The sequence below is a fragment of the Pezoporus flaviventris genome, unplaced genomic scaffold, assembly GCF_033815535.1.
Source record: "Pezoporus flaviventris isolate CSIRO_AGI_PZ_B2104156 unplaced genomic scaffold, CSIRO_AGI_Pfla_v1 ptg000035l, whole genome shotgun sequence".
Classification (NCBI taxonomy): domain Eukaryota; kingdom Metazoa; phylum Chordata; class Aves; order Psittaciformes; family Psittacidae; genus Pezoporus; species Pezoporus flaviventris.
The window spans coordinates 3,934,357-3,956,826 of NW_026892583.1; the positions used below are offsets into that span (position 1 = coordinate 3,934,357).

Below are 22,470 nucleotides of genomic sequence, written 5' to 3' on the forward strand. Positions count from 1 at the left end.
CCAGCCCTCAGTGCTCAGCACTGCGGGCAGGACCACAGGGCTCCCCTCTGGAGCTGGGAATGAACAAGAGCCCCCCAGCAGGTTTATCCCCAGCATGGCTGGGCACAGCTCACCACAAATAAAGGCTGACAAAAGGGTTCTGAAATCCAGAGGTTGGATGCAGCTGTAGCACCCACTGAGAGCTTTGCTGCAAAGGGCAGGCCTGCCGCTGGGAATGCTGCCTCCCAGCCCAGGGGAGGAACCCAAGCTGTGTAGCAACAGCAGGCTCCCAGCTCCTCACACACTTCCAGGCTTTTCTGGATCACTTGGGATGGTGGTGAGCTTTTTCCCTGTTCCATAGTACACTGACTATCAATGTATGCCACAGGATGGGGGAGAAGGTCCGTCAGGACAAAAGCCCTGTATCCAGCGACCATCCCATGGGGATGCTGTGCAAGGAAGCAGGCGAGGACCTGGCCCAGCAGGGATCTCCTAAGGGTACCCCCAGTTTGGAAGGGAGTAGAGGCTTTGGGGTACAGCATTGTTTGCTCTGCGTGGGGTGTCACTGATGAAGCACCCACTGCATTCTTGCGGATGCAGCAGGAGATGGGAACTAAAACATCCATCTCTTTATTTCAACAGCAAGAAACAACAACATCCAAACAATCCAAGTCAAAAAGCGATGGGAACGCAGGCTTGTGCCAGGCCCTGAGCCTGCTGGAGCCGGCACCCTCGCAGAGATACAAAAATACAGTCCTACAACAGCATCTAGGAAACACAGACCCAGGTATTGCACAGAACCCCTGCCCTCAGCAGGCAGGGCAACCAACACCCCCTCCGCCTTTAGCCACAACACAAGCCAGGCTTGGAATTGCACAGCAACTCGGCACGGAGGGGCCAGGGGAGGGGAACAGTGTGTCTCTTAACTACCTGTACAAAAACTCTAAGGGAAGATACAAAACTGGAGAGGAAAGGGGAAGCTGGGGCTGTAAACGCCTCTGGGTGTCCCGGCTGGGGGGCAGTGGTCTGGACCTCTGAGAAGATGACAGTGCCTTGTCTGTGTCCTGTGAGCAGTGCTGATGGGAACTCCGGGTGCTGCTGGAGCATCCCGGCTCTGATCACATTGGGATGCTATGGTTAACAGTTGCCAGCCCCTGGCACTCTGCACTGCTCTATGCCTCTCTCCCCATCACAGCAACTGCCATCCTTCAAGTGAACTCTGCCCCTCAGCCAAAAAGCCTGAAGGGTGTCCTGGTTCTCTGTGGTATCCTCATGCCTTTTGTTGGTATTAGTATTAAGAGGGGTTCAAACGGTGCCACTAGTGGGCATAGTGCAGGTGGGGCCACACAGACCCCAACAGCAGCATCCTCCTCTCCTGAGACCCGAGTTGTGAGCACCACAACCACTGCTCACCCCTTGGTGCCAAGCAGGTCTGCAAGGCCCAGAGCCACCAGCTTTCCTCCTCTGCTGACACCTTCTGGTCCCAGAGACTGTCAGTTCTGTGAAATCCTTGCTGAAGGGCTGGCTTGATGCCTCTGTGGATGCTCAGCACCCACAGCATCTGCAGGGGAGATGGGTCATGGTGCCTCTTGCCCCTGGTAGGTGAAATGCCATCCCACTGCAGGTGTGACTCAGTGCTGGGAGCCCTGATGCTTTCTATGCATCCAAATCCCTCTTTCTGTTAAATCTGGAGAGGGTGAGCTGGTGTTTGCCCAGGGAGCTTGTGTCTGGGCTGGGAGAGCTCCCAAGTGTTCCCTGCAAAGCCCTGCACCCTGTTTACAGGATGGCAGGAGTCAAAACTCAGAGGGTGCGAGTTGCCAGACTGGGGGGCACGGAAGGAATCCCTGAGTGGCACTGACCCCATCACTGCCCCTCCACCCCAGTGCAACATCTCAAGCAGGGAGGGCAGCCAAATCCAAATTGGGATTTGGGAAATAAAACACGCTCCACCACAGCCACTGCCCAGGCCAAGCACAGCACTAAAGGCAACCATGAGGACAGTGGCTGCCCTGCTTCCTGATGATACTCTGTGGAAAGGCTGGGTGCACAAGGGACAGGCCTCCTGCTGCAGAAGGCCCTGGTAGGGCAACACAAGAGACCCAGGGCAGCCCCAAACCAACAGGAGGGAGCTGGAGGCAGGGGCAGCAAGGGTGCTTCCCTTGGGGTAAAGTCTGAGGCTCATGGTCTCTGCTGTCTGCCCATAAAGCCTAAGCCTCCTGCAGCTGTGCCAGACAGGAGAGGAGGAACAGGACATGGACCTAGCCAAGCATCTAAAGGAGGGCACTGCCAGCCGGGAGAAGGGGCAAGCAATAATATCCCACAAGGATCATAGGTAGGAGCCTGCAGAGGGGGTATCAGGATCACTCCTGCGCACAAAGGGTGACCAGGACCATCATCCTGACCTAGCCCAACAGGGCTACGGGATGAAACCCATCCAGAGCAGGGACGAAGGATGAAGGGTGACACACACAAAGAACCAGGATTCAAGTCCCAAATACCCACTGTCCTCATAAACAAGAGTCCCAGCCCAGGCTGGGACAGAGCTCTGCTGTCTCCATCTCCTCTGGGGACCAGGTTGACACATAGGGAGGGCTGGGCCAGACTCACAGCTCTGCCAGTTAGCATTGTCCTCTTCTCGTCCTGCCCGAGCTGGCCTGGGCTAAGGCACACTGAGCACTACACAGCAGTCTCCTGGTCCTCCCGCTGGATCATCTGGTAGTGCTGTCGGTTCTCGAGGTAGGCAGCTAAGTCGGGGTCATTGGCTTTCTCAGCACGGTGCTTGGGGGTGTCTCCCTGCACAGAGGAGGCAGAAGATGTCAGAGTACCAAGCACTGCCTAAATGATGCCTCAGCACCCAAAGGTGCTCCTACACCCCAACCAAAGAGGTGGCTGCAGAGCCCACAGCCAAGGTGAATGCATGCTCTTCCCCAGCACTAAGGAGGCGGGCGGGAGAGGGCGAGGAATGAGGGGTATGTCTGGGGAATGCCCGGGAATACCAACCCCCCTCTCCTCTCGCTGCCTGGCTAGCGCTGCGGCTCCCGGCGGAGGATCACGTTTCACCAGCTTATTGCAGCCATCTGGACTGTGTCCACTAATGAACTCCCGCACTCCATAAAAAGCCAATCTGTTAACAGCTCCCAGCTCCGGCTCCTCTCCCCCTTCCCTCCCCCTTGCTCCTCCTCGCCAACTGCCGGGGCTCTGCTGTGCCGCAGAGACCTGGCGCTCCGCCGCTGCCATTGAAAACCGGCCCTGCAAGGGACACCCAGCCTGCCCGGCTCGTCCCCTGGTGCACAGCACTGGGGTGCTGGGCCATCCGGGATGGGAACAATGGTCAGACACGCGGAGCCAGCATCCATGGATGTAGCCGTGGATAAAAGCACACCCGTGAGCAACTGGAGAGGTGCGATGCACTAAGGAACCCGTTCTTTTGCCTCCTCCCCACTGCTCCTCAACGCAAGCGTTCATTTAATGAAGCAGGGGGGAAAAACAGAGGAGGAACTGATCTCTTCTGTTCTACAACACTGCTTGCTCGCAGCCTGAAACCGGAGCTGCCCGGGCCCCTCTGCCCAGCCAGGCTGAGGCACGATAACCGATAAGACCTGGCTCCCCTTCCCACTGCAGGGAGGGGGATCAGCCTGCTCCAAACCCCTGCTACAGGTCTGATGCCACAGATCAGGCTGTGACCCTGATGTGCGGTGGGCTCCTGCCTGTGCAGGCTGTGACCCTCAGCCCATTCAGGTCAGTGCAGCAGCACAGAGGGGTCCCCAGGCAGCCACAAACCCCGACATGCATAAGCACAGGCACGTGCAAGCCCATTCCCCGCGGCAGCATCATGCCTGGACAGGACTCCTTGTTGCGCTGGCAGGTTGGGGGCTGCTCCTCTCCTTCAGCAGATGAAGGGGCTGGGGGCAGAGAGGGGCTATGCTGGTTCAGCTGCCAGCCAGACCAGCCCCACTCTGGGTGCTGTGCGAGGCCCAGGCCTTAGCCAGGACCGAGGAGGAGTGATGGGGAGCCAGAGATTGTCTGCTCAGCACCTCCCTGGCAGCTGGCAACGGCTGTGCATTGTCTGAAGTAGCCCCAAGCTCCACTGGTCTCTCAGCTGGGCTCCTACCCTGTGCCCAGACCCAGAGATTGCACCTTCTTGGCTTGTTCTACATCTCCTCCACTACACCCCATCACTGTGAGCCTCTGCCAGACAAATACAACTCTGTCCCCTCTGCTGCATGCCAGTGCTGGGAACCTCCTGTACCAAAACGCAGCCTCAAGCCCCCTTTTTGAGTCTCCTCTGCTGGGGCTGGCACAACTCCCTGACACCAAGGCACGTCCTGGTTAACTCGGAGCCAGCTTCACCCGCTGAGAGGAGCTCCCAGTGCCCCCATCCCAGCGGGGGAGAGCGGGGGGAGCCCTGCAGCTGGGAGGGAGCGTGCAGCGAGAGTGTCCTCGCTGTGACCCCGGAGGGTGGGAAGGGGGAGACAGGGATGAGACATTCCAGCCCCTCGCTTCTAATTTAATAAAACAACAGGGAGAGGAGCGCAGGGAGGAGAGGGATTTAACCCCTCTGCAGCTGGGCAAGCACGGGTGCTTCATGTGCATCCTCGTGTGTTCATGAGGATGAGCAGGGGTGGGTGCACCTCCCGCATGGAGACAGGCTGAGAAAGCTGGGCCTGGAGAAGAGAACCTGTGCAGTGACCTCAGAGCAGCCTCCAGTATCTGAAGGGGGCCTACAAGGATGCTGGGGAGGGACTCTTCATTAGGGACTGTAGTGATAAAACAAGGGGCAATGGATTCAAACTAACAGGGGAAACTCAGGCTAGATATAAGGAAGAAATTCTTTACTGTGAGTGTGGTGAGGCACTGGAATGGGTTGCCCAAAGAAGTTGTGAATGCTCCATCCCTGGTAGTGCTCCAGGCCAGGTTGGACAGAGCCTTGGGCGGCATGGTCTAGCATGAGTCATCCCTGTTCCTGGCAGGGGGCAGGAACTGGATGATCTTAAGGTCCTTCCCAACTCAAACCACTCTAAGATTCTACGTCAGCTCCCCTCTGGTTGGCAGACACCACCCAAAGCACCTTGCTCTGCTCTCCTGCCAGCCCCCAGTGCGCCCCACTGCCATCCCTCCCACCATCACCTGCAGGTCCGTCTTCATGAGCGAGGCCCCAGCCTCCACGATGTAGTGGCAGATAGTGCGCTGGCGTAAGGCTGCAGCCTGGTGCAAGCAGGTTTCACCGCTGGGGAGGAGAAAGCAGGAGATGTGAGATGTCCCCCCCAAACGGGGACAAGCAGCGTGTGCGTGTGGCAGCAAGGGACAGCAATTCAGAGCAGCAGGAGCTGATGGTGGTTGTGTGCTTGTCCAAGTAGGGGATGGGGTGCTACTCAGGGATGCTCAGTCCAAAGTGGACTGGGAGCCATGGCTGGGAATGAGAGTGATGGCAGCTGGTAAATGCACAGATGACCTTGCATAGGGTCCGGCCAACAGGTAACACAAGTCAGCCAGCAACTTACTTCTCCTCCTCTGTGGCATCAAGGATTTCTGAAGGGGCTGTGGAGAGAAAAACCACAAGGTGAGTGAGACCCAACTGTGGGGCACCACCTACTCCCCAGTACATTCTGCATCTTTCCATATGGGCTGTTATATCCATGCTGCCTGCATAGGTCCTGGTTCCAAAGCAGCATCTGAGCCCAAGGAAGAAGAGTTGCGCTGGACTCAGTACAGAGAAATATCTATACAAAAATAAAGCAGCTCCTATTTCAGTGGGAGCTCCCAAAAGCAACAGGGCAGCTGCCCTGAAGGCAGGAGCAGGACACTGAGAAATGCTTCCCAGAGACATGCTGGTCCCTGCCAGGGTGCAGCGACAGCCATAGGAGCACCCCACTGCTGGCAGAGAGACGCCAGGGAAAGCCCACATGTCAGAAGGATGATGTGGCAAACCCAGAGGGAAGGGATCTAAGCCCAGGAGAATCCATCTGAGCAGAGGGTTGGGAATTCTTTTCTCCTGTGCTAGGGATGGTACTCTGGCCCCAGCTCACCATTCTCGATGATGTACTTGACAATGTCCTTGCTCCCTGATTTGACAGCATGGTGGAGGACAGTCTGGCCCGAGGAGTCTCTCACCATCAGGTCCCTTCCAGCCCGGTGCAGCTCTTGGAACTACAGGATTGACAGATTGCTTGGGATGAGTTGCTTTGCCCCAAGCCCTGGTATCATGTCCCCAGGATGCCCAGCAGGTTCTGTGGCTATTCAGGGCCTGGCAGGGAGCTTTGTTCAGCTCAGCCATGACACCAAATTCTTTCCTTCCATGTCCCCCAGGAGAGGAACAGGGCTTCTTGCTAGCAGTCTGCCTGGTTTCCAGCCACCACTCCTGGAGGAAGGCCCTCAACAGGAGCTGCTCCACAGCAATCACTGCATGGCTGACAGGGCTGCCCATAGCCAAGCAGGCCACAGGGAGACTGGCCAGAGCCAGCCCTGGCTGCTCCTTGCAGAGGCAGCAGGAGCACCTACCTTGCTGAAGTTGCCACTCTTGGCAGCTTCTATCAGGTCATCTGCAAAGAAGGAAGATGGGCTGCGGTCAGAAAAGTGAAGCTTTAATTTTGGAGCCAAGGGTTAGGCACCAGAGGAGAAGACAGATGAGGGTGCACATGAGGTGTACCCTCAGGTGCTAACCTCTTGATCAGACTGGTTTTACACGGCTCCTACAACTTCAGGCACATAAGGGACAAACAGGGGAAGGAAGGAGACACCACGTAGCTGGGGGCACAGCTGGACCCCAGCCCCAGGAGGGAAGCAGTCTCTGCCTAAGGGCAGGATGACTTGTGATGGAAGCGGGGAGCAGACCTCCTGGATGTCAGCCAGCAGCCGAGACGCCTCTCACCCATGACTCACTCACACTTCCAGGCACTGGGCTCCGCTCAAGCTCCAGGAAACTCTTTCCATTTGCTCAGCTTGGTGAGGCCCCTGACCTTGTGTTCCCACCTCCCCAGCCCCAGCCAGCCCCTGGCAGAGACAGCCCCCAACCAAGCCCTCAGCGCTCAGCTCTGCAGGTGGGGGATTAACCCCTTGCCATGCCGCTTCCCACATGGAGGAGCCAGGAAGGCGCCTGGCCGGGCTGCTCCACAAATCACTGTCAGGTCACTCCTGCCACCTCCGGGGACACCTACCTGCAGGGCTCCATGCTCCCACCTAACATGCAGGTAGCAGGGCTCCTGCTGCACACCAGGGAAAGGACAGCCAAAACCCATATGCTGGGGACCCAAAACAGTGTGACCTGGGAGGGGTGGGACAGCACTCACCTTGGTGTGGGAGGCAGCACTCAGCCTCGGCCCTGGAAGGGAAGAGGAAATGGTGTAACTAATCCTGCCAGTCCCGGCAGCAGGCATGGATAGGTAGAAGGACGGCTGTGGAGGAGCCTGCCCATGACAGTACTCGAGCAGGAAGGACAAGAGGCAGGGCAAGAGATTTTGCTGCTCTTTGGCCATGTCATCTGCTCCTTTCCTGATTTTTCCCCATCCCCACTCCCATTTCTGCTGCTGCTGCTCCCAGTCCTGTTGCTCACCCATACCCAAGGGTGGCCCCAGTTGGGCTCAGAATCACCCATGCCCTTTGCTCCACCAGGCACTGGAGCCACCTTCCAGCAGCACTGGCAGAGGAGCAGGGAAGACAGGATGGCATCTCACTCCTTGGTTTAACTCAGCACTGAATTCCTGCTTGCTTCCAGGGAGCCCCCCTGTAATATGGCCCAGGGATCAATGCTGTAAAGCCAACCGGCTCTCCCATCATTGCTCATCCTTCCTGAGGTCCACGACCCCCCTTCCAGACTCACCTGGGGGCAGGAGAGGAGGGTGGAGAAGAGGAAGAGGGAGGGAATGTAAAATGGTCCCCAGTGGGTGCAGCAGACAAGTCAACGAGGTCAGGCATGGCAGGAGAGGTCCCCACAGTCTGGGTGATCACTAGCTCTGGGTCCAGCACATAGAGCTCATCCTGAGAGATCTCTGTCACGTAGTTGAGGTGCTCCTGAAAGACAGAAGCCAGCCCTCCTCAGAAGCAGGACCTACTTCTGCATAGCTCCATCCCCTCACATCCCATGCCCTGTAGCCCAGACACTTGTAGCAGAGTGATGGTGGCTTGAGGAGCCCTGGGACCTGTGCCTGGGAAGCCTCCTTGTCCTTTTCAGGCTTCCTATATCCTGCCAACTTAGCAGATGACCCATACACCTCATCTCCATGTTCTCCTCTCCAGATCATTATTTAATGCTGGTTAAGACGACCCTAGTCAGTGGGTGCCTTGGCCAGCCTTGCTGCTTGGCTATTCCTTACCTGCTCTGCTGTAGGGCCCTGCAGACAGCTTCCAACCCAAGTCTCTGTGCTCCTACCCACACTTCCTCCCTTTTCCACGGGAACCTGGAGGTGCTGGGGCTGGTCCTGGTCCAGGCTCATCACACCACCCCTCGGGGGATGCCACAGGGCAAGGGTGTGAAACCTGTGTGTCTCCAAGGCTAAGCCTTTCAGTCTGCATGAATGTGGGGCACCCAAGCACCTTCCCAGTAGATGCTGAGGGGACGATGGTAGATGAGGCTGCACTCACTTGTGCACGGTCTATCCTGTAGAACCGATCTGCTGTGGTTGCTGTAAAATAGGGACAGAGAGAGACAGGGTGATTCTTGGTGTGAGATGAGGAGACAGCCATTTCCACCACTGAGTGCTAGTGAACTGCTCAGCTGTTTTGTAGCATGCACTGAGGGCACAGCAGGGCTGGGAGAAGAGGGAGCTCAGCCTCCCACTGACTTGACTGAATGAGGTCCCATGGATCACCATGAGGCCATGTCAGTGCTTGTGACTGCCAGGCACAAAGCTTGCCACCACCTGTAGATCCAAGGCCTTTCTCCCAAAGACAGCAGGAGAGCTTCAGAGCAGCCTGTTGCTGGCAGCAGCCTGAGTGAGTGCATCCCTTTGCCCTAAATGAGGCTCTGGCCTCTTTCCTGACATACCTTCCTGAGCCAGAACCTGCTGCTGTGGGAATGGCAGGAGGATGGAAAACAGTCCTGGTATAGCAGTCCTGCTAGGGACACCTGGAGCAACAGCACCATCAACCCCATGTGCAGGGCTGGAATTCCAGAGGGAGAAGGTGTAACCTCTCTGCATAGCATGGGACTTCCCACGCTCACTTTGCAACCCATGGCTGTGCTCTGCTGTTCTCTAAGCCCTGCTACTGGGAAGTCAGGGAGATGAAATGCCACCAGCAGTGATTCCTCAGTCACCTTCCAGGTATAGAGGGAGAGCTCTGGAGCCTCTTGGTGAGTGAAGGCAAAAGGAGAGGAGATATTTTGATGGAGGGGAGAAGAAGCAGCTGGAGCCCAGCGAGGAGCCTGATGCCCGTATCACTGGGATGCTCCTGGTGAGCCTTGCTGCAGTCTGCTGGAGCAGGGGGCCCCCTGCCTGCATGACACAGGAGAGCAACCCCAGCAGCCCTGCAGGCACATGCAGCCAAGATGCCTTTGGCTGTGTGGGCAGGACACCAACAGATGCCGCTTGCTCCACTTGCAGTCAGCAGCCAGAGACATGGCATGGGGGCCAAAGCTCTGCAGCACTTGGACACTAATACATCCCTAAGTCCTAAGCCTCGGATGGCTCTCAGTGGCTTGTCACTAAGGGTCTGTCCCATCACCCCCCGAATTCATAGAACCATAAATTGTTAGGTTGCAAAAGACCTTTAAGACCATCAAGTCCAAGCACTAACCTAGCAGTGCCACATCCATCACTAAACCATGTCCCTAAGTGCCATGTCTACACAGCTTTTAAATGCCTCATCACCAGGTATGGTGGCGACAACCACTTCCCTGGGCTAGCAATTGTGATTCTCCCAGCTGTTGACAGAACATATTGTCTGCCTCTTCATTCCGGTTGGGAACTCTGACTCCCACCATGACACCTGCCCTGTTGGCCTTCCCCCTGATTCTTACCCATAAACACTCGACCCTATCATTACCATCATTAAGCTCTAGATAATCAAAACACTACCTTACAGTGCTATCCCATTGCCTTTCCTTCACTGTCTATCCCTTCTGAAGAGTTCATAGCCATTCACTGCAGCACCTCAGCTGTGAAGTCATGCCACCATGTTTCTGTGATGGCAAATGTCAGTTTTCCTGCTGCACAATGGCTTCCAGCTCTTCCTGTTTGTCGCCCATGCTGTGTGCATTGGTGTAGATGCACTTCAGTTGGGCTATTGATCCCATCACCTTTTCAGGGGAAGAAGCCCAAATTCCTATGTGATCACATTCATATGTGTTTTCATGGTTTCTAACACATCAATAACCCTTGTGTCTTTGCTGCCCCATGGATCTCTGTCCCCTCTCTCCCAGGAGGCAGACTGAAGGACCCCACTAGCACGCTGTCAGCACATCCAGGGGAGGATGATACTCACAGTCCAGGAAGCACCACTTGGGTGACAGCTTCTGGGATGACAGTGTCTTTGGTTTGGCTCCATCTCCCTCCTGCATAACAAAAAGAGATAATAAAGTGTCTCTTGGCCTTGCCATCAATCCCCAGAGCATCCCTCCTACTCTGGGAGATCCCTGAAGACATGGAAGACCACAGGCACTTGGATGGCAAGGGGAACTTGACACAGACAGGAACAGCATGCAGCCATGGGGAGCAGCATGGGACATTTTGGAGCTGACACACAGCAGCTCCCTGGAGCAAGATGCGCCACAATGAGCCCACAAGACTGGCACAGTGGACATGACAGATGGGCCTTGGGGACAGAGCAAGGCCATACACACCTGAAAGAGCAGGCGCTCTAAAGCAGAGAGCTGGGGAGGGAAATCCTGCAGAAAGGCAAGATGTGCCATTACAGAGTTTGTCTGGGTGGCCCCCCATCCCCTCTCAGCCCACTGGAGCTGCTTACTGTGCTGCCATATCTGGCTTTATACACCGCCTGGCCAAGGTCCCTGCTCCCTGCCCTGCTTTGAGGCCAAAGCAGAGAGCCCAGAAGAGAGAACAGGTAAACCATGAGGTGCCTGAGGAACACCAGCCTCAGCGCACACCTTTAGGAGGCTTTAGAGGCATAAGTCTACCAAGTTGACACCACAAGAAAGAATCACCCTCTGAGCCTGGGAGCTGCTAGCCATGTGCCTGCCTGCATGCTCTCACCAGTGCCTGGGCACTAGGCAAGCAGGGAACAGACATGCAGAGCAGGCAGATGCCAGTGTGCCAATCTGGGCACACAGGATGCCATGTACATGCTGGATGGGATCCCCTAAGGCACAAGAGCCAGGTAACTGGGCACTGAGCAAGGTCCCTTCAGTCTGCTGGGAGAAAATCAGACTGACAGTGCAGCACCAGGAGGCACGCTGTGAGCTCAGAAGGCACTGCTCACCAGGAACAAGGCTTACACAGCCCATGTCCAGTCATGGACACGCATTAGCACATTGGCAGGAGCACAAAAGTATTTGCAAATATAAAGATCTGGAGAGGGGACAAACCTAATCCAGGCACCTGGGGAGGGCAGAGCCATGCCAGGAAGCAGGGAGCCTGCAGAGGGCTGAAGGAACACAGCACAGCAAACCAAGGGACAGAGGAAAGGCCTCCCCAAACCCCCGGGGGCTGAAGGCATCCATAGGACGTGTGCTGGCTTTTTCTGCTGGCCCTTCATTTTCTGGGCCACTGACACTCTGGGCCGGGAGAACAAGGCCAGAGGAGCAACGCTGAGGAAGAAGCTGCCAGAGAGCAGGGAGCAACAACCCATCCAGCTTGCGATCCTGCTGCCACCACATGGTGAAGGCAAACCATGACCTGTTACCACAAGCAGGAGCCTATGTGTTGATGTGTGCAGGTCAAGGAAGCCTAGAAATCCCTTCCCCAAACCCATCCACCCTCAGCATCCATCCTTGACCACTTCCCATGCAGAAGCTCACCTCCTGCAACCTCTCGATTTGGGTCCGGCACAATTCCAGGTCGCTGTCTCCTGGAACCACGATGATTCCCAGCGGCACGGCTGCACGACAGGCAGAGACACAAGTCAGGGAGCAGCACCGACACCTCCCACAGCTTAGCTGAGGGCACTGCCAGACTCAGGGGCTGTGGATCCCATCCCCTGGTCACTCAGTTGGTCACTCACAGGCTTCCTTGAGCTTTTCCTTGTCGTAATGCAGTGCCTCATAGTCACGCATGCTGATTCGGCTCACCCGGATCCGCAAGCGCTCGGGCACTGGCTGCTGGCTGTGTGCAGGGTGGAAGGGAAAGGGAGGGGATCAGGAAGTGGTAGCCCTGTTTCTCCTTATCCCACTCACCCCTCCAAAACAGGCAAGAGCACAGTCTTGTGCACAGATTAGAGTGGGGAGGCTGGCACCAGCAGCTTCTCCAACACAATCATAAAAGAGAGTTGGAAAGAACCCTAAGATCATCCAGCTCCAAACCCCTGCCATGGGCTGTGTGGGGGACACCTCACACTAGACCACGTTGCCCAAGGCCCTGTCCAACCTGGCCTTGAACACTGCCATGGATGGGGCATTCACTTCTTTGGGCAGCCTGTGCCAGTGCCTCAGCACCCTCACAGTAAAGAACTTCCTTATATCTAATCTGAACTTCCCCTTTTTAAGTTTAAACCCATCACCCCTTGTCCTGTCACTACAGTCCCTGATGAAGAGCATCCTTGTACGCCCCAGACAAAGGTTCTGGCCATACTTCTGTGACCTGATTCCTTCCCAGGCCCTTGAGAGAGGATCGAAATGTCTCTGGGAGTGATGGATGAGTCCCAGATCCCCTGTCCCCATCCTTCCATGGAGAGGAGGTGGCAGATTGATCTTGGAGCTTACTCATTGAGCAGAGGCATGGAGTTGCGCCTCTTGGTCTTCTGCACCATGTTGGCTTGGTTGCGCAGGGAGATGTGGATGCAGGAAGCGGCCAGCTTGCAGGGCTCCCCATCTACCTGCATGGGGATGGCCTTGGACGTGGTAAGAACCACCTGCCGGCACTGATACAGCCGCTCCCCATGGCCACCGACCTGCAAGGCAGCCTGTGAAAGGGTCCAGAGTGAGAGCAGGGCATGGACTGAGGCGTGGATGGGGGGAGCACACATTGTCAGATGCTGCAAGTGACCCAAAGTCTGAGGGTCTCAGGCCTGATCTCAGTGGGAAGGGACCCAAGGAGACCGGAGGATGACAGCACGTCACCTAAAACTCAGAGAGCACCGTCACACAGGCCACCCCAACTGCTCAGGAGAGTACCTGTGGGGCTGTTGGGCTGGCAGATGCCCAGTCAATGGGACCAGTTGCTCCCCTGGTTGCCAGCTACAACCAGCAACAGCACCAACTCACCAGAGATGTCATGGTGAAGCCAATAACTTCAATGCAGCCATCGTCATGGCGCTGTGGCTCGAAGTCGTGGTGCTCCCCAGGGTTGCCCCAGGGCATGGTGCCAGCACAGTACCTGTGAAGGGACAGTGAGTGATGCATGGATAGGCACCCTAAATCCAGGCAAGGATATATGACATGGGGATGAGGAGCCCAGCACACGAGGGCAGGTCCTGTGGCTGCTCACCTGGGGATGTTCAGGAAAACCAGGCACTGGGGCTTCAGCTCTTGGATCTTGGAGGTCAGGTCTGTCCCATCGCACTGGAGACAACACAGGGCCATTCAGACTGCTGTAAAGGGGATGCTGGCCTTCCCTAGCCCCTCTGCTCCCTACAGTGACTGTTCTCCAAGCCACGGGAAGCTGATGCTCGCAGAAATACATCCTTTCCCAACCCTGAGATACTCAGTGTGCCTCATACCTCCACAGCTGATGCCCCTCCCGGGCCCAGAGCACCCTGTGCACTTACAACCAGCTTGACGTGCTTTGCCAAATCTTTGGAGCTCCCAGTGAGGAAGTCAGAGAAGGCTGTCTGCCAAGGCAAGAGAGAGTGTTAGTGCCCACGTTCCCTGAAATGCCACCGACCTTCAGACCTCAGCTGAAAACAACCTGATCTATTCCACTTGCTATTTTGCCTACCAAAAACTACGGGGCACCTTCAGCAACATGCCCTATGATTCCTTTGCCAGCTCAGCCCTGGCTTTAGGGAAGAGCTGGCAAGGTGGGTTTCCTCCAGTGACAGACCTGAGTCACAGACAAATTCAGTCTCAAGCTGTAATGAAGTACCATAAAACAGAGCTGATGTGGCCCCATCTAGAGATACAGGAGAGACAGTTGTGTCCTCTGTTACACAGATCCCGGGGTCCCCTTTGGGTTTAACTGCATAGAGAGGAGGGGAGGCACAAACAGGAGATGTGAGATGGTACAGAGCAGCACTTGGCCTTTAGAACTGCTCAAATGCCCATCATACTGCCACCTGGGTAAGGAATTATATTGCCCAACAAAGACAACACTGAGGCAGAGCTCTACAGGTGAGATACAGAAGGGTGGCATAATTAGCCAGAGAGCCGTAACTGGCCCAAGGTATAAAACAGAATACTAAAGTAGTCAGTGGACTCTATGGAAAGGCTTCCTGTTCCTCTGCAGGGAGGACAGCCTGGCTCCCCACAGCTCCAGGGAGGTCTTGCCTGGGTGACCATCCGTGAGCCGGAGAACAAGAACAATAGTGGCAGGAGATCAAGACAGCAACAGCACCATAGGACAGAGAGCAAGTTGTATTGCCAGCAGTGCTCACAGCCAACGAGGAGCTGCCGCTCCCAGGCTCCAGCCTTTCTCCAGCTTTGGGGGCCTCAGCTTGGGCGCACGTGAAGCCTTGTGTAACTCAGATGAGCGAGTTTAGAATGCGGACAGGAGGCAGGGCCGTGCCTGTGCTCCAGCTGATGCTATGGCTGCTGTGAAGGCAGCTCTCCTCCACACACTCACCCCAGCATAGAACATTTTATTCCGAAACCGGCTGTTGAACTTCTCTGGGTTGGCCTCTAGGGAAAGGAGAAAGAAACCCAGGTCATCGGCCTGCACATGGAAATGTTTCACTTGCCAGCTCTCCCCAGACACAGCTCTCCAGCCAGCCTCGGCCAGAAGGCAGCCCCTCAGCTCCCTTCCCATGCAGGCACCCCTCGTCCCCCTCTGCAGCCTCCACTTGCTTCTCAGGTTTGCTCCTCCTCCAGCCCTGTCCCTGGGGCAATCCTCTGGGTCACTTTCCTAAGGGATGCTTCACAGGCCCATCTCTGGGGCATCCCCCCCACCACAGACCCTGCCCAAGCCCTGCCACCCCTCTGTACCTCGGGATTCATGGAATTCCAGCGTCACCCGTGCATCAAAGCCGAGGCTGAAGTAGTTATTAAAGACATCCAAGGGGAGCTGAAATGGAAAGGAGGGATAAGGATGAGGCTGCCAGTGTGTGGCCATAGCAAAGACAAGGTCAGGCTACTGCAGAGCCATGCATGGTGCTCATGAGGCTGAGGGAGCCCATTTGCCTTCCCCAGGAAAATACAGAGGACATAAGCCTGAGATGACAGATAAGCCCCTGGCTCCTAGGGATAAGAAGACACACTCTGCAGTCATGTGTTTCTACTAAAGAAACCATCTCAGAGGGACTGGGTTTACACCTGATGCAAGCTGTGGTTATAAAACCTCTGGTGGACAGATAGTGCTGATCTCCATGTGCCTCACTGTGTGTGATGTGGGTCAGTCATGAGGAGAGGAGTGGAACTGGAGCAAGGAGAGGGAAAGACCAACCCAATGCTGTAGCCCCAGGTGCTAAGGCTGCCTGAACCAGTGGGAGAAAGAGGAATGCAGACCCCCGCTCAAGGAACAGACACGGACAGGAGATGTCCCACCTTGTCCGCAGCTGTCTCATCCTTCTCCTCAGGGTTTGCATCAGGGTTCGGCTCCACATGGAGGTTCCAGCGATCGAGCTGCACAATGTTCCCATCTTCCACGTGTGACAGGATCTTGGACAGAGGCTCATCCGTGTAACCCTGGTGAAAAACAGAACCTGGCAAGTCTCCTACCTGCCTCCTGCAGAGATGTCCCCAAAGACAGAGGGCTTTGGGAAGACATCCCAGAACAAAAGATGTGGAAAACACTGACTCTACTTGAATGCACCACAAAGTGGGACTATAAATATAAAACAATACATCTTCCTTCTGAAAGTCTCCCAAAGTTTAAAATAATGATTGCTTTTGTTAATGTCCTAATAGATTATAATCTAATGCAGAATAATTCAAATGTCACACCAGTGACATTCAAATGGCACTTCTTTGTTGGTCTGTATTTAGAGCAAGTCAAAACACCCAGCCCATGCAATTTCCCACCCATGTGTCTGGAACTAGAGATGAAGCGCTCAATCCCCCACAGCAACAGCAGGCGCTTGCGCCCATCACTTACCCCACCCCAGTTCATTGTCCGGGCCAAGTCATTCCCCGTCCCCAAAGGTAGGATGGCCACAGGAGGAGGTGGGTTGAGGCGTAACTGGTCCAGAATGGAGAGTATCCAGCCCACCTGCTCGGGCAGGAGTGCAAAGAAACAGTTGGTTATTCCAGGGACTGGCAGGCAAGTCCCACCTCAGAGCACTAGCAATGGCAGAGGAGGAGAGATGGGGACCCCTTAGCCCCCACTGAAGCTATTTGGTGTCTTTAATGCTCCAAACAGATGCTGTGGGAGATGCCAGTAACCCCAATGAGGAAACTGGCCCCCAAAACTGTCTGCAGTTCTGGTGTCCCCAACATTAGAAGGCATGGAGCTGCTGAAGCAAGTCCAGAGGAGGCCATGAGGATGATCAGGGGCTGGAGCACCTCCCATACAAAGACAGGCTGAGAAAGCTGGGTCTGCTCAGCCTGGAGAAGAGAAGCTACATGGAGACCTCAGAGCAGCTTCCAGTATCTGAAGGGGGCCTACAAGGATGCTGGAGAGGGACTCTTCAACAGGGACTGTAATGATAGGACAAGGGGTAATGGGTTCAAACTTAATCAAGAAAGATTTAAGCTGGATATAAGGAAGAAGTTCTTTACTGCAAGGGTGGTGAGGCACTGGAACAGGCTGCCCGAGGAAGCTGTGAATGCTCCATCCCTGGCAGTATTCAAGGCCAGATTGGACAGGGCTTGGAGGAACCTGGTCTAATGAAAGGTGTCCCTGCCCATAGCAGGGGGGATGGAACTGGATGAACTTAAGGTCCTTTCCAACCCAAACCATTCTATGACTCCATGATTCTTAAAAGGGCTGTAAGTCCAGACATGCTACAGACTAGCACTCCCTGAAGCCATGCATGGGGGACCCACAGTATCCAGTGGCACCAGCTGGCACCACCATGGACACTGGATTACAGTGAGGAGGGCTGCTGCTGGCACTGGAAAGGTACAGAGGGGCTGGGGGACTCACTGTGCCATCTCCCCCACATGCCAGGATCCGGAGGTTGTGGACCTTGCGGTACAGCTCCAGCCTGCAGGGAACAGGGAGGGTGAGGAGGGAAGAGGCATTGAAGGCGTTACAGGGGGTCCCTGCCCACCCTGCATTCATGCCATGTGTGTGTCTCCCTCCCCACCGCCACAGCAGTTCACAGATTAGACCAGCCCTCCATCAGGAAACACTGGCTGATCACAGGGTATCCTAGAGATGCCTCTCAAAGCATGAACTTGGTGGAGGTCTCTGCACAAGGGAGCTAAGGAGCATCACGTTTCCACCAACCATGGGAAGAGCTCTGGGGAAGAATCTCTGGGGCAGGGATGGGGGACAGAAGAGTGCTGCCCCATCAGTACTCACGCCTCCTTGGGTCCACCCTGGCTGAGGTCAAAAACTTGCCGTGGGTTGAGATACCACATGAAGGACTGGATGATCTTGGCTCCCTGTGGGGAGAGGAAAGACTTCAGGTAACAGGGAGCTCCCAGCGGGTGGCAGAAGAAGGGGAAAGGCCAAGACAATGCTGTTCTCAGGGGATTCAGGCAAAGCCTGGCCTAGGTGGGCACTGCCAGGCAGCAAACTGGCACTGTGGCAGTTGCCTTGCCTCTTCTGCAGCTGAGACATCACCAAAGCTATGGCGAGACCTCAGCAGCCAAATGGCAATGCCCTCACAGAGCTTCCTTCTCAGGGAGATGCAGGACACATGGCCATACCTGATTGCCACCGCTCTTGGGGTTCACAAACACCAGCAAGGGCTTCATGAGAGGAGCTGGCATGGGCTTGATGACAAAGGGTTTCCACCTCCCTTCCTGCAAGAAACACTGCAGGTCCTTCAACAAACAGGGAAACACAAACTTCCACCTGAGCTGAGCCCTAGCGCTGCACAGATCAGGAGTGGGAGGAAGACATCCCAGCCACGCCATCAGCCTATAGCTAGGATCTGCCCTGCCAGCAGGCACCCTCCCTCCACCTCAACCTCCTTAACCTCAGCTCAGACACAGCAAAGCCCCTTGTTTCCCAGTTCTGCTCCTTACTGTCCTCCCCCTCCATGCTTCCAAGACAAGGTCATTCCCTGTCCTCTCATCTCTTACCTCAGCCCCCTTTTTGCTGGATTTCCGCTTGAACGATGTCCTCTTCTTCTTCTTACTTGACTTCAGTGGATTCTGGAGAGAAGCAAAACAAACCCCCAAGTCCTGTGAGGAGCTGCTGGGCAAGCAGGAGCTGTGAAAGAGCCACAGGAGTTGAGGTGCCTTACCTGGGGCCGCCGGACCCGCAGGATCCAGGTGGGAGGAACAACGACAGCAGCGTGAGCTCCCAGTGAGCAGGGCTCTTCGATGTGTTGCAGCATGAAGCAGGAGACTTTGCTGTGATACTGGGGAAGAAGACAGACAGAAAACTCAGCCACCATGGGGACAGCCACCGTCTCCCCCTCCCAGCTCCTCCATGCCAGTGCAGGGAGTGCTGGAGGAAACCATGCAGGAATTTTGTAACGGGAAAGCAATGAAGAGGAAGTTTCTCATAGAATCTCACAGCTACCACAGCACAGCCTCTCCCAGTAAGAGGAGCTGTTAAGGGAAGGTTGCAGAGAAGCAGCCTGGGGAGTCCCAGCAGAAAGCAGACATCATGAGGTGCAGAACAGGCTGGTTAAGGCATTCAATGGGGGCTTCGCTCACCGCTTGCTTGCACCAGGAACAGCTGATGGCTACAATCTCTTTACTGTGGAAGGCAAACTTCTGCTGGAAACCCTGTAGAGAAAAGGGTAAGAGGCTTAGAGAATTCCCTCCCAGCTCTCTACCACCCAGCAGGACTTTCCCACCACCAAGGGAGATGTTAACAAAGACAACGTGCCTGCAGCTGGAGCCCTCTGTGTCCCTGTCAGATAGCCCCAACCACCACTATGGCACCAGGGAGGCCAGTGAGCTCTGCAGGGGTGTCCCTATTGCTCAAGGAAAGCATGTAAGGAAGACAGGCCTCTCCAGGACTGACTTGTCCCAGGGGAAAATCTTTATGTGGGAAGTACTTATGTAGTGCTTCAGTGTACAAAACAGGGCACATGTGTTGGTTTTGCTGTAGGCTACTGCTGCCAAACAGGACTGGTGGGATGCCCCTGGTCCCCCATCCTGTTCTTGTCCCTGGTTTGACCTTCGCTTTCCCTCAGGCTGAGAAAGAAAGCCAAAGCAACAAGAAGGTACCCTCTCACCTTGCCACACTGCCGGCATTTCCCTTCCTGCCGCCTCCGGTGTACCCAGTGATGCCGGACAACAATGGGCTAAAGGGGAAAGAAAGAAAGGAAAAATAATGGAATGAAAGGTCCAGCGCGTGAGGGGATGTGGGAACAGGCAGGAGGAACAGAACCAGGCCAACCAGGAGCTCTACTCTTGCAGCAAGCCCACTGCTCACAGGCAACAGCACCAGCCCTCTGGGAGAAGAATGAGGGAGCAAGAGGCCAAATTAAGGCGCTCAAAGAAGGAACTAAAGCCAGAAAAAACAAGAGGGGGAGGAAACTGAAGACTGAGAATCCCACAAAACAAAGCCAGTGGAGAGTGAGCACACTGGAAAGGGAGGCAGGTATAGGCAGCATCCAAGGCATATCTTACCTCCCTTACATTCCGGGATCCTGACTCCCTGAAGGAAGGTTTGCAGCGAAAATTTATCTGTAGATTGAACACACATAAGAGGTATCAGTAAGACCATCAGACCCAAAGGAAACCTACTGGAGTTTACCAGAGCACGCCCGGAGCCTCTGGAGATACTTGGTGCTTGCTGTGAAACCCTTCACATCTCTCTGTTACTGAGCAAAACAGGGCTTGAGGACCCAAATCTAGCGACGATGCTCCTTTTGATACTGTATTTCATTACCCAAGAGGAAAGGCTGCCCAAGGAAAGGCTGTTACAGCTTTGTAAGCCAGAGAGGGCTTAACAGGCTTTACTCACTTTCTCCAGCTGCTCAATGCAGGGTGTATGCACTACAATCTTGCAGGCTGCACACTTACGCCTGGAGAGAGGTTTTTGCTGGAGGAGGAGAAAAGAGGAGGAAAAACATGCATGTGAATAGCAGTGTTCAGAGGCCAGCAAGCTCAGCCTCCCATCACACCTCCTTTGTATATCTCAGGATGCAGAACAAGTCCTGCAGTAGACACAAACTAGACTTCTTGCAAATGAAGGGATCTAAGCATATGCACAGAGCAGATGCTCTCAGCTCTGGGGCAGAGCAGGGAGGTGGTCTCCTGCTGTCTTGTTCTGCAGTCCTTGGCCTCTTCTGACACTGCCAAAGAGCACCATGGAAGCTGGTCTGGGAGGCACCTGCAGAGCTCCCACAGTAAGGCACAGGATGGCATCAGGGCTCTGTATCCCATACCACAAGCAGGACTGAGCCTGCAAGCTGGGAGGGAGGACTGCAACAACCCCGTAAGATCAGTGCTGCCTGCAGGGTCAGGAGGCAGCAGGCCTGGGGCTCCAGTGCTCAGTCTTCTCCTCTATTGAAAGGTTTTGGATTCAGATTGTCCCTTTAAGGGTATGGGATCCCAACAGCCTCTCCCTGGAATATTATCATACCACCTCTGGGTGAGTGGCAGCCCTGTGGTGGGTTCTCATTGCAAACTGAGCAGCAGCACTGGCAGAAATAGAGGTCAAAGCCCTCCAGCACACGAGGGCAGGAGGGACACATTCCTCACCTTGGAGCCCCCAACATGTTCCCCAGCAGAGGCTTTCATGGCCTCTCTGCCTGGCAGCAGCAGAACCCACATCTGGGGTCCTTGCCAGGGAGGTGTGTGGCCACTCACCAGCAGCTTTGCCATACAGTTCTGCTCCCCAACATAGCAAAAGTCCCCAGAGACATTGGTCTCAAACCAGATGTGCTCCCCATAGACTGCAGTCTCCTGAAAGGCACAAGACAACATGTTTATTTGAGAGCACCCCCAGATGCACATCCAAACCCCTAAAATGCTTTGTGTGAAGGACAAGACACTGGACAATGCTGGGGGGTGGGAGGCTGGAGCTTGGTGTAGACCAGGAGACAAGATATACAGAACAACCAAGGCCAACATCTGGATAAAGGAAACCTCATGAAGCTGCTGCTGTGTCCCACTTGCTGTAAACAAGGACCCAAGAAAACCAGCTCCAAAACCCACAGCGTCCTGCACAGGGGGGCTGCTTCCATCACCCCCTGAGAGGAGGCACTGGGGTGAATGCCATGCAGGGGACTCCTGAAACAACTTCTGTTCTATGACCTGAGAGTGTAGTTTAAAGTCTGCTGGACTTTGAAGGTGAAGGAGCAGGGGCTTGCTCCTGTTGCTTGGCCCCAACCACCACAATATCTCGGCTGCCAGGAGCAGAAGAGCTCTCAGGGGAGTAGCTTTGCCACCCTCCCAGGAACTACATGTGCCTGCACAGCCTCTCTGCAGCACTGCAGGATGCTGCCAGCAGCACAGATGCTGGCACAAGCTGGTGGCAATGGCAGAGGCCATAAATGTGTCAAAGTCAAAGTCACCTGGGAACCCTCATCCTGGGAAGAGCCTGCTGCTTCTTGGCTGGGAGCCTATTCCATGTAATGCCAAGCAAAATACACTACAACTTACGCTCCAGTCCACAGTGCTGCGTATCTGCCTCTCCGAGTCACTCCTCAGGGCTAGGGCAGGGTTGGGCTGGGCTACCATGTGCTGGAGGCTGGACTTGGCAATAGCTTTCCTGGAAGACACAGGAGGGCTGGCTATTAGATCAGGGGAGGAGAAACATGTGCAAAGCACAACCTGCTTCTAGGATGCAGCAGAAAAGCATCCTCAGGACCAAGCGTCTGGAAATGAACTTCCAGCACCGCTGGCTGAGGAGCACCCGCTCCTGTGGGATGAAGAGGTGCTGTCTGTGTTGCTGATAGCTCAGCACCTTGCACCCAGCAAGAGGCGCAGTCTAGGCCAGCTCAGTCAAAGCCTTCAGGGGTGACAGGTCCATTGCAAAACAGCCTGGGATGCTCCACCAAGCTGTGATGGGGACAACCCACAGCCCTTGCCCTGGAAGGCTCCCCGCAGCTCTCCCATTCCAATACATTCCAGAGCCTGGGCCATTTTCAGGGACAAGCACAACCAGACAGATAAAAAGCAGTGGTTCGGGGCTAGCGAGCTGCTCCCCTGTGTGCAGGTCCGCATCTCCAGCCCACAGCCAGGCCTGCCACCTCCCTCTCTCCCCAGGCTGGCAG

General features: G+C 55.3%; 1 protein-coding gene across 2 annotated transcripts in view; it reads right to left on the reverse strand.

The window, feature by feature from the left end:
* Positions 1-593: 593 nt before the first annotated feature.
* Positions 594-22,470, reverse strand: part of DGKZ (diacylglycerol kinase zeta) — a 41,186-nt gene continuing 19,309 nt past the window's right edge. The window contains exons 2-32 of one of the 2 annotated variants that reach the window (XM_061462253.1): positions 21,857-21,965; positions 21,062-21,157; positions 20,214-20,291; positions 19,877-19,933; positions 19,480-19,548; positions 18,953-19,024; positions 18,535-18,651; positions 18,371-18,442; positions 17,993-18,088; positions 17,643-17,725; positions 17,262-17,322; positions 16,272-16,385; positions 15,722-15,862; positions 15,164-15,242; positions 14,805-14,860; positions 13,792-13,854; positions 13,512-13,585; positions 13,289-13,400; positions 12,788-12,987; positions 12,091-12,191; positions 11,888-11,967; positions 10,754-10,798; positions 10,396-10,465; positions 8,557-8,597; positions 7,796-7,986; positions 7,266-7,297; positions 6,478-6,518; positions 6,006-6,126; positions 5,481-5,517; positions 5,107-5,206; positions 594-2,772 (exon numbers count right to left, since the gene is read on the reverse strand). In XM_061462253.1, coding sequence (XP_061318237.1) covers positions 2,656-2,772; positions 5,107-5,206; positions 5,481-5,517; positions 6,006-6,126; positions 6,478-6,518; positions 7,266-7,297; positions 7,796-7,986; positions 8,557-8,597; positions 10,396-10,465; positions 10,754-10,798; positions 11,888-11,967; positions 12,091-12,191; positions 12,788-12,987; positions 13,289-13,400; positions 13,512-13,585; positions 13,792-13,854; positions 14,805-14,860; positions 15,164-15,242; positions 15,722-15,862; positions 16,272-16,385; positions 17,262-17,322; positions 17,643-17,725; positions 17,993-18,088; positions 18,371-18,442; positions 18,535-18,651; positions 18,953-19,024; positions 19,480-19,548; positions 19,877-19,933; positions 20,214-20,291; positions 21,062-21,157; positions 21,857-21,965 — 2,725 coding nt within the window. In that variant the 3' untranslated portion in view covers positions 594-2,655. The remainder of the gene's footprint in view (positions 2,773-5,106; positions 5,207-5,480; positions 5,518-6,005; positions 6,127-6,477; positions 6,519-7,265; positions 7,298-7,795; positions 7,987-8,556; positions 8,598-10,395; positions 10,466-10,753; positions 10,799-11,887; positions 11,968-12,090; positions 12,192-12,787; positions 12,988-13,288; positions 13,401-13,511; positions 13,586-13,791; positions 13,855-14,804; positions 14,861-15,163; positions 15,243-15,721; positions 15,863-16,271; positions 16,386-17,261; positions 17,323-17,642; positions 17,726-17,992; positions 18,089-18,370; positions 18,443-18,534; positions 18,652-18,952; positions 19,025-19,479; positions 19,549-19,876; positions 19,934-20,213; positions 20,292-21,061; positions 21,158-21,856; positions 21,966-22,470) is intronic. The other variant, XM_061462254.1, reaches the window with a different exon arrangement.